Here is a 14,671-nt window from a genome sequence, read left to right as displayed (position 1 = left end):
TAATGTTACACATCTTAACATCTACCTTTAGTTTATTTAACTGAGTTCAGAGAAGAGCTAGTAAAGTTAAATAACAGCCAAAATAAAAAGTCTTCCTTTAGGATTACACAGAGATAGAAAGTCATACGTTATAATTTAGGAGTATATCATCTGCATAACGGGTAAGCCAGATCTGTTGAATTGAGCAATGGTGAAGTCTGTAAAGCGGGAGTCCATGGACTGCAACAACTCCAGGGTTTTCCTGCCATTATTAGCTTTAGGTAATGAATGTAACTAAAACAAATTTAAAATCTAATAATTGCAGTTTGTCCCCAGTGGACTTCTTTAGCTTTGAGTTTTGTATTTAAGCTTTTTGAGTATTATTTATTTATTATCTGCTCTAGCTTTTCCAATGTTTTAGACACAGATATGGTGATAACGGTCCAAAATGATGTCAAAAAGAGACGCAAAACTACCACAAAGAGACCCAAACTGAATAAAAAAAGACGCTAAATGACCACAGAGACCCAAAACAACCCCAAAGAAAACAAAAAATGACCAAAAAGAGACACATAAAGACACGAAAAACGTAACATTTTCTTAAAAAAGGACGCTTAAACCCCCGCCCAAAACTTCAGAGCAGTGGTCTAGTTGTTGTTTTTGGGATAACGGGCTGTAAGACTAATGGGCTTTGAGTCCAATGGGACATTTTCCGAACTGTCAAAATGATGAGCCGTCGGACCTGGGCAGTCGCCAATCAGTGAGCTTTCCCTCTGCTTCCAGTCTTCATGCTAAGCTAAAGCTAAGCAGACATCAATTTGATAGCCATCCCCTGATCCTGATCTCACTCTCAAAAAAACAGCAATAAACATATTTCCCAAAATGTCAACTTATTCCTTCAAAGACACTCAAAGTAATTTCTAGACAACATTTTAAAAGAAGTTGATTTGTACTTAAACAAGATGTTGCACAGTTGGTTCATAAGATTGAGATATTTACTACGAATATATTATATGTTTAGATATGAATCAATATTTAGTTCAAAATGTTCTTGCACTATTGGCTTTAAGTACTTTAAAAACAAAGTAATAATTCTAAAGACACCAGTAGAAGGATTTCATTGACTATTCGATGGGTTGATCAATTGTTTGCTAAGTTTTATTTGTACTTCTGCAGATGAAAAAAGTCACAGAGGTGTCTTGACGTCTTCTCTTTATTACAGTCAGACGAAAGAAAAACTTAACTTAAGGTCCACTTACTCGACCGTGTCTCCTAAAAATTTACCTTCCCATACACTAAACTATATTCTCAATTCTGAAATATATTTACCAGAACAGTGGTCTCCTGGGTGAAAGTCCCGTGTTTGTTATAAACATATTTCTGATACGTCCAAAACAAATGTAATCCAGAAAAATATGTTTTCCCCGAAACGTAATTGAGAATGCAGTTTCCCGTAATTTTTAGGAGACAGGGCTGATTTACTAGATATGTTTTTGAGGCTTTCAACGTAATCGAACAGGCATAAAAGTTCTCATTTCAGTCGTATGAGAGGCTGATGACTTTTCTGCATCATATTTTGAACAGAAAGTTAAATTTATCCAAGTAAAGCTTTTTAGAGTTTCTCGAAGTCTAAATATCTCAGTGTGTAAAAAAAACTTAAATCTAAGTGTCAGTTTGATGTAAAACAAAACAAGGAATGATTAATATGCAGATAAATGTAACAAACAAATGGTTCCTGATTTCAAAACATTTATTTCTAATGATTTCATGAAAACCTGTACATTTTGAAATTATGTTTTTAACGTTTTAACTGAGTACATGTTGCCGTTACTTGGTGTCAGTTAAGTATCATGGGGGTGAGGGGGGGCGACGGTATCACAAAAGCAATAAAAAATAAAAAAAACTGTCTAAACTGCCGTCGTCCATCAGGAACACAGAGACACTTTGAGTCACTCAGACCTCTGTCGGAGACGTTTCCCCCCGTGGTCGTCCGTCAGAAGGTTTTTAGGAAGTCTCGAACATCTTCTTCCTGTCGGCCTTACCCTCAACGTTCTTACGCCAGTCGCCCGCATCGGTCGTCTGCAGAGAACAAGAAAACTCATTTACATAAAAACATCAACGTTTGCAGGATCACCTCAAACTAGTACGACCAGTTCTCACATGCAACACGCAGAAATATATATAATAGACCGCCAAATTAATGTGGTGTGTTTGGGCAGTGGGCAGTGGTGGCCTAGGGGGTTAAGGAAGCAAGCTTGGGACACCGGTTCAATCCCCAGACCGGCAGGATAAAATCTGGGTGGGAAAGTGAAAGAGCAGCGCTTTGTCCCTCCCTCATTACCACCACTGAGGTGCCCTTGAGCAAGGCCCTTAACCTCCAACCGCTCCAGTGGAGCTGCTCAGTGGCCATGCAGATCAGACTGTGGTTGGACTGGGCAGCTCCCAGCAGATCAGACTGTGGTTGTACTGGGAAGCTCCCAGCAGATCAGACTGTGGTTGTACTGGGAAGCTCCCAGCAGATCAGACTGTGGTTGTACTGGGAAGCTCCCAGCAGATCAGACTGTGGTTGTACTGGGAAGCTCCCAGCAGATCAGACTGTGGTTGTACTGGGAAGCTCCCAGCAGATCAGACTGGGGTTGTACTGGGAAGCTCCCAGCAGATCAGACTGTGGTTGTACTGGGAAGCTCCCAGCAGATCAGACTGGGGTTGTACTGGGAAGCTCCCAGCAGATCAGACTGTGGTTGTACTGGGCAGCTTCCAGGTATGAATGTGGAACTGGGTGAATGTGACAGGTCATCGTTGCAAATGAGAAATTGTTCTCAATCGACTTAAAAGGTAAAAAAAAATTTAAATAATAATAATACAGAGTGTGAATCGTGTCACATGTGTATAAAGCGGTGCAGCTCGAGTTGCCTGCCTGAACTAGCTCACAGGCGTCGCCCCATTCAACCACAATTTAAAGCATTTGTACTTTCTATTTCCATTTCATTTTACGTTATACTTCTACTCCATTACATTTCAAAAGGTAAGTTTACATTACAAGCTTCTTCTCCTGTGGGATCGATGTGTCTCACCTCCTCTTTGACTTCCTTCTTGACCTGCTTCAGGTTGGACCTCAGGTCCATGGTCACCTTGTGTTGTCCTCCCAGCAGAGCCTTCAGCATGGCGTCGGCCGACATGCGCACTTTCTTCAGGGCGGGTTTCTTCACTCCGGCCAGATCCACCACCTTCAGCTTTAGATCATCGATCTCGAGGCAGAAAAACATCACGAGTTGGTACATACTTTTACCTGAAGTAAACTTTACCTTAAGTAAACTTTAGAAAAAAAAGTGCAATATTATTTCGTTATATTTTACAGATTTTTCCTGTGTTGTTTAAAAACACGAAAATAAATAAATAGCGTTGGGGGAAAAAAGTTGAAAGCACCAATAAAAGGGTTGAAAAAAGCACCAAAAGCGGTGGAAAAAATGGCGAAAGAAAGGTAGAAAAAACCCGTCAAAAAAGACAAAATGTTTACAAAAACATCGAAAAAAGTGTCGAAAAAAAACCGATACAATTGTTCAATAAAAGCATGGAACGCTTCAATAAAGAACAGAAAGCTTCAAAAAAGTTTCAGAAGTGTCCAAAAAAGCATTGAAAGCATCAACAAACTGCAAAAAAAGACTGAATTGGATGCCTTTAGACGTCTATGGAGTAAAACAACATGAAAAACCTGTAACTGTGAATTGAACAGTTACGGTGATTCTCCGGTCACTCTCGAAATCTTTATTAACAATGTTGTTGATGGAAACGGCATCAAGCATGTGAAGACCTAGACGATGACCTGAGAACATCCCGTCTCACCTCTGCATCCGCCTTCTTAACTTTGGCCTCGGCGTCGTACCTCGCCTCATCCACCTTGTCGATAGCCTGGTGTAGCTTTTTGCAAAACTCCTGTCGGCCGACAAAACAGACAAACAAACGTGTGTTAAAGGTGCAGTAGTCTGGGCTCCCGGGCAGCTCAGTTGGTAGAGCGTGTGCGCCCATGTGAATAGGTTTATTTCTTCCACAGCGCTGCGGAGGAGGGTCTGGCTAGTCCACACAGCATTCCTGGATGGGAGAGAAACGTGCTCTGATTTATTGGCATTTCTTTAAACCAATCACAATCGTCTTGGGCGGTGCTAAGCTCCACACAGAGCCACGGTGCCTCTGCTAAATAGCCTCAGGAAGGAACTTGTTTTGGTGGAACATGTGTACGTTCAAAAGTTGTTTTAGTCGCGCAACAGAAAACTCAGATTGGACAGATAGTCTAGCTAGCTGTCTGGATTTACCCTGCAGAGATCTGAGGAGCAGTTAACCATAGTCGCCAAAGCCAACACAAAGAAAGAGGAAGGTAACGGACATCCGGCGATATATCCGGCGCCACCCAAACAATCCCGGAAGTGAAACTTCGTGGATACGGACTAAAGGTGCAGTAAGCGATGCTGCACAAAGATTGTTAATATTTGACTCAACTGCCAAACAAATACAGCCCCCCCCCCCCTTCAGAAGCTCCGCCCCCCACATTCACGGACATAAACTACTGGTCAGCCGGCACATTCACACGCTGCCTCCCTCTCTTCTATACCTTTAAACACCTTCACTGCTTTCAACGTAGCCTCTAAAGGGACATGGGGAATTTTTTTTCCTCGTGCGCACAGGATACTTTCTGGTGCGCACGTAAAAGTATCTCGTGCTCACAAGAAACCAATCTAAGGCTAGAAAAATTACACTAACAAAGTACTACTAACGTTATGTGGCTAGAGTTAATATTTCACATTCACAGCATGAAAACGGTTAACAGTAACCTTATCATCTTTAGTTTGTTGATGACACTATCAGGTACATTTCTGACTGCTACTCAAGTTGGTTTCTCATGAGCACCAGATACTTCCAGGGTCGCACCAGATACTTCCGGGGTCGCACCAGATACTTCCAGGGTCGCACCAGATACTTTGTGGGTCACACCAGATACTAGGGCACTTTTATGTGACTTGTATGTGTATGTGCTTCATGTATTTTAATGTTAATGTTAATGTTTGTTTTTGTGGACTGTTTTAAAGCCCATCTAGGGACGGGCATTGGGAATTAGCGATAGCTAGAAATGCTGTGATGCTGCATATTGGTTTTTTGTTGCACAAATGTCTATGAAGTAGCATTTGTCCCTATTCAAATAAACATGAAATGAAAATGCGTGATCACGGAAGGCTTGTATCACATGGACGCGCCAACAGTGTTGTCCTCATGGCAGGCGACAGAAACTACACACCATAGCTTTAACAGAATACTTGGGTCTCACCATGAGGGCGGCCTGGTCTCCGCTGAGATCGGGGGTCGGGCAGTTCTCGGCCATGTAGGCCGCCTTTGCCGTCACGAGTTCCTTCTTCTCCTGCTCGATCCAGCCGGCGCCGATAGAGAGGATCAGACTCTGCAGGGAGGCGAGATGATCAACACGTCAGACTTAAACTAAAAAGTTAACGACGTACGTACGCTCCGCTGACACTTCAACGAGACGGAAAAGAAAGTTTGATTCTCACCTTCAGATGATGCCGGCGGCTGGACGTCATTTTCTTTCCGCTGTGAGAAAGACATTCGCTCATTAGCTTCTTTTCTTAAAGAACAATTGAGGGAATATACACTTAACGTAAGATTAGATTAGATAATACTTTATTCATCCCACAATGGGGAAAACCAAACAAACAACAGGCAAACAACAGGCAATGTGCAAAAAGTACTGAATGAATGTAAAGTGGCATTATATAAAAAGTATTTTAAAGTTAAGTAAAGTGAGGTGGCCATAGTGCGAAAAATATAGTAGAGTATAGAGATATAGAGCAGAGATATTCAACAGGGGGTCCGTGACCCCTAGGGGGTCCTCAGAGTAAGTGCAGGGGGGGCTGCCATATTATGTCTGTTTTCAAAATTTAAATATGTCTGAAAATATACAATAATATGAATCCAACCTATTATTAGGAAAGATAATTTGTCCTATTTGTGAAAAGAAAACCATTTCATTTACACATTGAAGATAAGCTTAATATAGGCCATACAGTTAGGCTTAATAATTCACTGTGCCTTCCACATATATGTGTAACATTAAAACATGACGTATAAATAATATATATCTATTCATTTTCATCCATCCGGCCCAGTTCAACATGCAACTCAATTTTATACAATATATGTACAGTAGTAGGGGGTCCCTACTCTCTTTCAGCTAAGGGGTCCTTGGCCTAAAAAACGTTGAAGACCCCTGCTATAGAGTAAGACGCTCAGACTGATGCCACATCACTGAGGGGGGGGGGGATAGACGTAAACACATGAAATGCTTCCAAACGCATTGATTGATTTGAGTTGGAGGAAAAAAAATAAAACCTGCGGCCAATTTGAAGTGTCGAGACAGATTTATAACATCAGGTTAAAATGCTACTTTAAATACCCTGGAATATAAATAATTTAATTATGGAGACCGTCTGGCTGCTGTATGCACGCTCAGCAGCTGCTGTCATCTGAAGCTGCAGGCTGACATTCTCTCTGACCTGCGGCCTTCACCTGCTGCGCTCGCATCAGCTCAGACACCCCGACGTCTCGACAACTGTCTGTCTCAGCGTCCTGCGCAGATCCTTCTTTTTAAAAGGAAGGGTTTCCCCTCGCAAAATGCTTGCAAAAGCGAGTTCCCTGTACAGGAAAATGAATTGTGACCCTTAATTGATATGGGGGCCAGATTTGGTCCACGGGCCTCGAGTTTGACACGTGTGGTCTAATCCTTGCAGCTGGACTTGTAGTCCGTTATATTGTCGGCTAGTTTACTTTAGAATCAAACATCAGATTTATAAACTACATGTGTTCTGTGTGCAGGAATCTGAATGTGTAAAGTAACTAGTAACTAAAGTAACTAGTAACTAAAGCTGGAACAGATGAATGTAGCGGAGTAACTAAAGTAACTAGTAACTAAAGCTATAACAGATGAATGTGATGGAGTAACTAAAGTAACTAGTAACTAAAGCTCTAACAGATGCATGTAGTGGAGTAACTAAAGTAACTAGTAACTAAAGCTATAACAGATGAATGTGACGGAGTAACTAAAGTAACTAGTAACTAAAGCTGTAACAGATGAATGTAGCGGAGTAACTAAAGTAACTAGTAACTAAAGCTGGAACAGATGAATTTACCGGAGTAACTAAAGTAGCTAGTAACTAAAGCTGGAACAGATGAATGTAGCGGAGTAACTAAAGTAACTAGTAACTAAAGCTGTAACAGATGAATGTAGCGGAGTAACTAAAATAACTAGTAACTAAAGCTGGAACAGATGAATGTAGCGGAGTAACTAAAGTAACTAGAAACTAAAGCTGGAACAGATGAATGTAGTGGAGTAACTAAAGTAACTAGTAACTAAAGCTGGAACAGATGAATGTAGCGGAGTAACTAAAGTAACTAGTAACTAAAGCTGGAACAGATGAATGTAGCGGAGTAACTAAAGTAACTAGTAACTAAAGCTGGAACAGATGAATGTAGCGGAGTAACTAAAGTAACTAGTAACTAAAGCTGGAACAGATGAATGTAGCGGAGTAACTAAAGTAACTAGTCTCCACTTTCCCAACATTTATGACCAAACTACATATTTTTTTGACATACTTATAAAAACCTGAAATGTACCCAACTCAATAAAACCAGCTCAATTTCAACTTTGTCTCTACTTTCCCAACATGTACACTTACTCTACTGCTCTTCTAATGTTACCACACTGCACATAGCTGCACATAGCTGTACATATCTGTCTATATGGTTCACACAGAATATCCATATTTATTCAGTTTTTCTTATTATATATTCTGCTAATATACTGCATATATCTATATTACTCTTACTACTATTATAATGTTACTGCTACTACATTGCACATATCTGTACATGTTGTCCATACGTTGTTCATATTACAAGCCATATTTATTCTACTCTTATAGCACTGCACTATATTTCTTGTCCTGTCTATGCACCACCAATCTATACCTGTCTATACTTTGTATATCGCATTGCACTTTTCTCAAAACTTGGCTTTGTCCAAAGTTTTTGTCGCCTTTTTTGACAATGTTTATTGAGTTTTTTTTTTATGGTTTTTATCGCTTTTTCGGACATTTGTCGCCTTTGGACAATGTTGTCATTTTTAATTTTTTTTTTCGAAGATTTTTGGGGTGTTTTTGTTGCTTTTATTTTTATCTATGCAGACACGTCCCAGGACCTCAACACCCCCCAATGTTGAACCCAAAGTTACGCCCTTGCATGTGTAGAGGACTTTTAAAGAGAAAGACTGTTCTTTTTAATCACACCTGCAAAGCCCATGTCATTCAGGAATGGGATTAGATTGCATTATTAATCCTGTGTGTGTGTGTGTGTGTGTGTGTGTGTGTGTGTGTGTGTGTGTGTGTGTGTGTGTGTGTGTGTGTGTGTGTGTGTGTGTGTGTGTGTGTGTGAGTCAGGACAACATGTTGTGACACACTATCTGAGATCTAAGCTGGTGTTTAAATCCAAGACTTACTCTGAGATTATCAGGAATTTATACACCCGTGTAAAATAAATACAGTGTTTCCTCAGTGTGAGATGTCTTTGAATGCACCAGCGGTGGAAGAAGTATTCAGATCCTTCACTTCAGTAAAAGTACAAATACCACACTGTAAAAAAAACCTTACAGTGTAGAATTTATTGCGTTTATGTCATCACAAAAAGTCAGAATATCTCAATCTCTAACTGTATATATTGCATGTCTCATATAGTCTTCTCCCTTACAGTTTGGTCACCAAAAATGTCGAAGGAAATGCCAAAAATGTCTGAAAAATCGTCATGAATGATGAAAAAAACCCTCAAAAACGTTGAAAAAAAGCGCCAAAGACGTTGTAAAAAGTGACAAAAACTAAGCGGGCAAAAATGTATTGTGAACATAGATTGATATGGGGGCCAGATTTTGGCCCACGGGCCTCGAGTTTGACACGTGTGGTCTCATCATCTCAGCTGGACTTGTAGTCCGTTATATTGTCGGCTAGTTTACTTTAGAATCAAACATCAGATTTATAAACTACATGTGTTCTGTGTGCAGGAATCTGAATGTGTAAAGTAACTAGTAACTAAAGTAACTAGTAACTAAAGCTGTAACAGATGAATGTAGCGGAGTAACTAAAGTAACTAGTAACTAAAGCTGGAACAGATGAATGTAGCGGAGTAACTAAAGTAACTAGTAACTAAAGCTGGAACAGATGAATGTAGCGGAGTAACTAAAGTAACTAGTAACTAAAGCTGGAACAGATGAATGTAGCGGAGTAACTAAAGTAACTAGTAACTAAAGCTGGAACAGATGAATGTAGCGGAGTAACTAAAGTAACTAGTAACTAAAGCTGGAACAGATGAATGTAGCGGAGTAACTAAAGTAACTAGTAACTAAAGCTGCGAACAGATGAATGTAGCGGAGTAACTAAAGTAACTAGTAACTAAAGCTGGAACAGATGAATGTACGGAGTAACTAAAGTAACTAGTAACTAAAGCTGGAACAGATGAATGTAGCGGAGTAACTAAAGTAACTAGTAACTAAAGCTGGAACAGATGAATGTAGTGGAGTAACTAAAGTAACTAGTAACTAAAGCTGTAACAGATGAATATAGTGGAGTAACTAAAGTAACTAGTAACTAAAGCTGGAACAGATGAATGTAGCGGAGTAACTAAAGTAACTAGTAACTAAAGCTGGAACAGATGAATGTAGCGGAGTAACTAAAGTAACTAGTAACTAAAGCTGGAACAGATGAATGTAGCGGAGTAACTAAAGTAACTAGTAACTAAAGCTGGAACAGATGAATGTAGCGGAGTAACTAAAGTAACTAGTAACTAAAGCTGGAACAGATGAATGTAGTGGAGTAACTAAAGTAACTAGTAACTAAAGCTGTAACAGATGAATATAGTGGAGTAACTAAAGTAACTAGTAACTAAAGCTGGAACAGATGAATGTAGTGGAGTAACTAAAGTAACTAGTAACTAAAGCTGGAACAGATGAATGTAGTGGAGTAACTAAAGTAACTAGTAACTAAAGCTGTAACAGATGAATATAGTGGAGTAACTAAAGTAACTAGTAACTAAAGCTGGAACAGATGAATGTAGTGGAGTAACTAAAGTAACTAGTAACTAAAGCTGGAACAGATGAATGTAGCGGAGTAAAAAGCACAATATTTCTCTCTGAAATGTAGCGGAGTAGAAGTAGAAAGTGGCATGAAAAGAAAAAGACTACAAGTAAAGTACAAGTACCTCAACATGTGGTACTGAAGTACAGTACCGGAGTAAATGTACTTAGTTACATTCCACCTGTGCAAATAAATATAAAAAATATAAATTACGACTGTTTTAAAGTAGCGAGATAGAAGGTGTGTGATGTCGGTGAGATTTTGAAATGAACTCAGTTAAATTTAAAACAGTCCTGTGAAGCAAATTGATTGATTGATTGATTGATTGACTAATTGATTGATTGATTGATTTGATTTTTTTCGGCCATCTGTAACCTACAACAGTCAATGCACTGATAGCAAGCAACATACAAAACATACAATTATTGCTTTTACTTTCACAAACAACAATAATACTAATTAATATATATATATATAAGAAACAAACAGGACCGAAAAGGTGTAGGCTGAATCCTGAGCTTATTACACCCTTTTAACTATTAACATTAATTACGAAGATGAAAGTTACAGAAACTAAGTATACTCTATATAACCCAGTAGGCTACAACACAACAAAAAAATCCCATACATTTTGTGTACCTTCTGGTATCAGAATAAACAAAAAGAAAGAAAGAAAGAAAGAAAGAAAGAAAGATAGAAAGAAAGAAAGAAAGAAAGAAAGAAAGAAAGAAAGAAAGAAAGAAAGAAGACGTGTACTCACTCAGACATGTTGGCGTTTTGTGGCGGTCACACCCTGTTGGGAGACAGAAAACAGTTAAATATGAGCCGACCGGTTCCACCCGGCTGATCTCTCGTAGCCTTCGTGTTATCGATCAGCGACCTTTGACCTGCAGCAGGGAAGACGATACGCTTCGTGATCATGGAAAAAAAAATAAAAGAAAGCAAAGCGGCCACCGGGCGATCACAAACCAGCTAATTTTGGAAGGGCACCCACCCACCCCACCCTAACCCTCTGCAGACATTCCCGCCTGGAATTTAACTTCTGATCCGAGCCCTAAATGCCACCAGCGGCGGAGGAACCAAATGTGGCGCCAAGCACGCGGTGCCAGCCGTTAACGCCGACGCCGTTAATTCAGACATCCTGCAGGCATGCAACCCCCCCCGGCCGGCCCACGCCAAGGTGTGACCCGGAAACCTGCTTCACATCACAATGTTTAAGAATTAGAAACCGTAACACTTTCTAAAAAGAAATGGAAATGAAGGCGCTGTAATTCACATGGACTGAGATTTACAGTTTTTAAATCATGTAACTAAAGTTACACACAAATCAGGTGGATTATCTGCCAAAAGTTGCTGTTTTTTAAGAAGAAGAATCTTAAAAAACTGGTATACATCTAATGCCTACCAGAAGACTCTGAAAAGACTTAAAGTCTGACACCATCTCACATCTAAGACAGTCTGTCATAATGTCACTGAAACTTTGAATGATATCCACCTAATACCCAGCAGAAGACTCGGAAAAGACTCGGAAAAGACTCGGAAAAGACTAAAAAGACTCTGAAGACTTTTGCAAAGACTCTAAAAAGACTCAAATCTGGCACCATCTCACATCTAAAGACAGCCTGTCATAAAGTCACTAATTATAAGTCACAGACTTGAAGATTTTACTACCAAGACTTGGAAAAAAAAGGAAACTCCTGCACTCCGCTGTTAGTACACCGTCACCATTTATTAAAGAAACTAACGTTTCGGTCCCTCTGGACATTTGAACTAAAGTTACACACAAATCAGATGGATTATCTGCCAAAATTACTGTTTCTTAATAAGCAGAATCCATCTTTGTACTAAAAAAAATAAGAGATTTACAGTATTTAAATCCACTACTGTACTGTGAGATCTAGATTCAGTGACAGACTGGGAGTAAAAAACGGCCACACACACACGGCCCTATTTTTGTCAATAACCTAGCTTGGAAATTATTAACTCTGCCTTCCGAGTGAATCTTTCCACCTAGAAATAACAATCTAGAAATATATAACTTATTAAAATTAACCAAAGACATATTATGAGTAGTGGCCCGTAGAGGGGCGTCCCTTCTGGCATTTATCCAAATTCCAGATGGCCAGTCCTTCACTGTCTAGATTCCTTCACGCTGCAATACTTCTGTCAAATCTTCTCATTTTCACACGGACATCAACTCACCGTGGGTCACAGCAACTATCGGCCAACAATAAAAGGAGAACAGTGTTCTTCAGACTCACAAAAAGAAAAAAAAATCTATTTTCATTCATAACAAAAATCTGCGGTAGGTTTGTTTTTCATGCAAGTCATAACTTCTTCCAACTAACGAGAGAATTTCCCTGGAAAAGAAAAATTGAATTTGGTACTAATTATGGGGGAAATACAGTGTTCAATTGGTACACTCCCAATCAATCATTTCAAAATAAGAGTCTTTTAGTCAGCTGTGTGTATAAATACATGCATTATCTCCACAGCCAAGCAAACAATTCAACATTTTTTACCTTCAAGGGGAATTCAATTTCACGCATAATTAGCACCAAATGCACCCAAAATAAAGCGCTTTCAAAGATCAAACGTCCAAGCTGGCAAACTCGAACTATTACTTGAACTTTCACCGACAACACGCAAGCTCAACGAAGCATCCAAACCGCGTCGCGACGAGCTGATTTCCAGAATGAAACTCTCCCCAAAAAGTCCAAACTTCAACCCGAAAGATATTAAGCTCAAGGTGTCCTCCTCCGTAAAGGCCGGTAAGTCTCAGCGTCTGACTGGTTCTGCCTCAGGGGGTCAGAGGTCACACCTGCAGTAGCACCTTGAAGTCAAATCCTGTTAAAAAAGCAAACCCTAAAGTCCGCACCTGTTGCACCGAAACCTGTGTGTGCGTTTTTGTTCCCTGCAGGAGCGAGACGAACGAAGCCGAGCTGCGGAGACTCTCACCTACACTGAACGTGACTGGAGGAGGAGGAGGAGGAAGAGGAGCGAAACACTAAAGATTAAAGAGGGTATATAAGGTGTGAGGCGCTGGCTCAGCACAAAACTCAGCCCTCCTTATGGTAGCGCAGCCACTTCAGACCAATGGGCCGCCAGGCTCCAGAAATACCACCGCAACTCTCCCAGGAACATCGTAAATTTCTGCCGGCAGGAAGAAAAAAACAAAACGTCCCAAGGGGTGCTTGCCAAACACTCGCTCTCAGGTTCCCCCCCCCCCATTAGAGACCGGCGCAGGGAGACGGGTAGACGATTGTTACACAATCAGCGATTAATGCTCACATATTCACTTCACTTCACTTCACAGCAGCGGCTTAGCAGCTCCGGGGTGAGAACAATCACACCCAGTAGGAGGATTGAAACTAAAGTTACACATAAATCAGGTGGATTAGCTGCCAAAAGTTTCTGTTTTTTAAGAAGAAGAATCTTTAAAAAACTGGTATACATCTAATGCCTAGCAGAAGACTCTGAAAAGACTCTGAAAATACTCTAAAAAGACTCTAAAAAGACTCTAAAAAGACTCTAAAAAGACTAAAGTCTGACACCATCTTACATCTAAGACAGTCTGTCATAAAGTCACTGGAACATTGAATGATATCCATCTAATACCCAGCAGAAGACTCTAGAAAGCTTCTGAAAAGACTTTTGAAAAGACCCTGAAAAGACTAAAAGACTGAAAACACTGAAAATACTGAAAATACTGAAAATACTGAAAATACTGAAAATACTCTGATAATACTGAAATCTGGCACCATCTCACATCTAAAGACATAAAGTCACTAATTATAAGTCACAGACTTGAAGATTTTACTACCAAGACTTGGAAAAAAAGGGAAATCCTGCACTCCACTCTTAGTACAGCATCATCATTTATTAAAGAAACTAACGTTTCGGTCCCTCTGGACATCTAAACTACAGTTACACACAAATCAGATGGATTATCTGCCAAAAGTAGTTTTTTTAATAGAAAAAAAAAAAACTGGTATACATCTAATGCCTACAAAAAAGACTCTAAAATGACCCTGAAAAGACTCTGAAAAGACTCAAGTCTGACACCATCTCACATCTAAAGACTCTCTGTCTGTCATAATGTCATTGAAACTTTGAATGATATCCATCTAATACCCAGCAGAACATTCTGAAAAGACTCTAAAAAGACTCTAAAAAGACTCTTAAAAGACTCTTGCAAAGACTCTAAAAAGACTGAAATCTGGCACCATCAAAAGACTCTTAAATGACCCTGAAAAGACTCTGAAAAGACTAAAGTCTTACACCATCTCACATCTAAAGATCGTCTGTCATAAAGTCACTGACTATAAGTCAAAGACTAGAAGATTTTAAACGCACCAACGAGCAAAAATGCTTTCAACGTACATGTGGTCATGTTAAATCTAGACACGGCTGGCAAAAACATGTTTTTTTTAATGCACTGGTTTTTACATTACATTTTTACTATTTTGCCTCAATAACATGTCAAAATATGTGATTTAGGATTGCAAAACAAA

The 14,671-nt window shown here is 39.7% G+C and overlaps 1 protein-coding gene across 2 annotated transcripts; it reads right to left on the bottom strand.

The window, feature by feature from the left end:
- Positions 1 to 1,711: 1,711 nt before the first annotated feature.
- Positions 1,712 to 13,228, bottom strand: LOC120564262 (troponin I, fast skeletal muscle-like). Of its 2 annotated transcripts, none has more exons than XM_039809122.1 (7): positions 13,116 to 13,228; positions 10,918 to 10,950; positions 5,535 to 5,574; positions 5,297 to 5,425; positions 3,823 to 3,912; positions 3,054 to 3,227; positions 1,712 to 2,058 (listed from the first exon to the last, which is right to left on the bottom strand). In XM_039809122.1, exons 2-7 carry the CDS (start codon positions 10,923 to 10,925, stop codon positions 1,984 to 1,986), a joined length of 516 nt encoding a protein of 171 aa, XP_039665056.1. In that variant the 5' UTR covers positions 10,926 to 10,950; positions 13,116 to 13,228; the 3' UTR covers positions 1,712 to 1,983. The 2 variants fall into 2 exon arrangements, with proteins under 2 accessions (XP_039665056.1, XP_039665055.1); XM_039809121.1 differs by having other exon boundaries at positions 13,036 to 13,191.
- Positions 13,229 to 14,671: the final 1,443 nt, after the last annotated feature.

Source organism: Perca fluviatilis, chromosome 8 (assembly GCF_010015445.1).
Source record: "Perca fluviatilis chromosome 8, GENO_Pfluv_1.0, whole genome shotgun sequence".
NCBI classification, from domain to species: domain Eukaryota; kingdom Metazoa; phylum Chordata; class Actinopteri; order Perciformes; family Percidae; genus Perca; species Perca fluviatilis.
Note: the sequence above shows the minus strand (reverse complement) of the source record. Positions and strands in the feature narration are given on the sequence as shown.

What these genes read in the sequence shown, in the direction of transcription:
- LOC120564262 (XM_039809122.1), bottom strand. An exon ending in GCCGCCGGCATCATCTGAAG is followed by an intron (nt 5,426 to 5,534) that starts GTGAGAATCAAA and finishes GCCTCCCTGCAG; the next exon opens with AGTCTGATCCTCTCTATCGG. An exon ending in AGAAGGAAGTCAAAGAGGAG is followed by an intron (nt 2,059 to 3,053) that starts GTGAGACACATC and finishes TGTTCTCTGCAG; the next exon opens with ACGACCGATGCGGGCGACTG.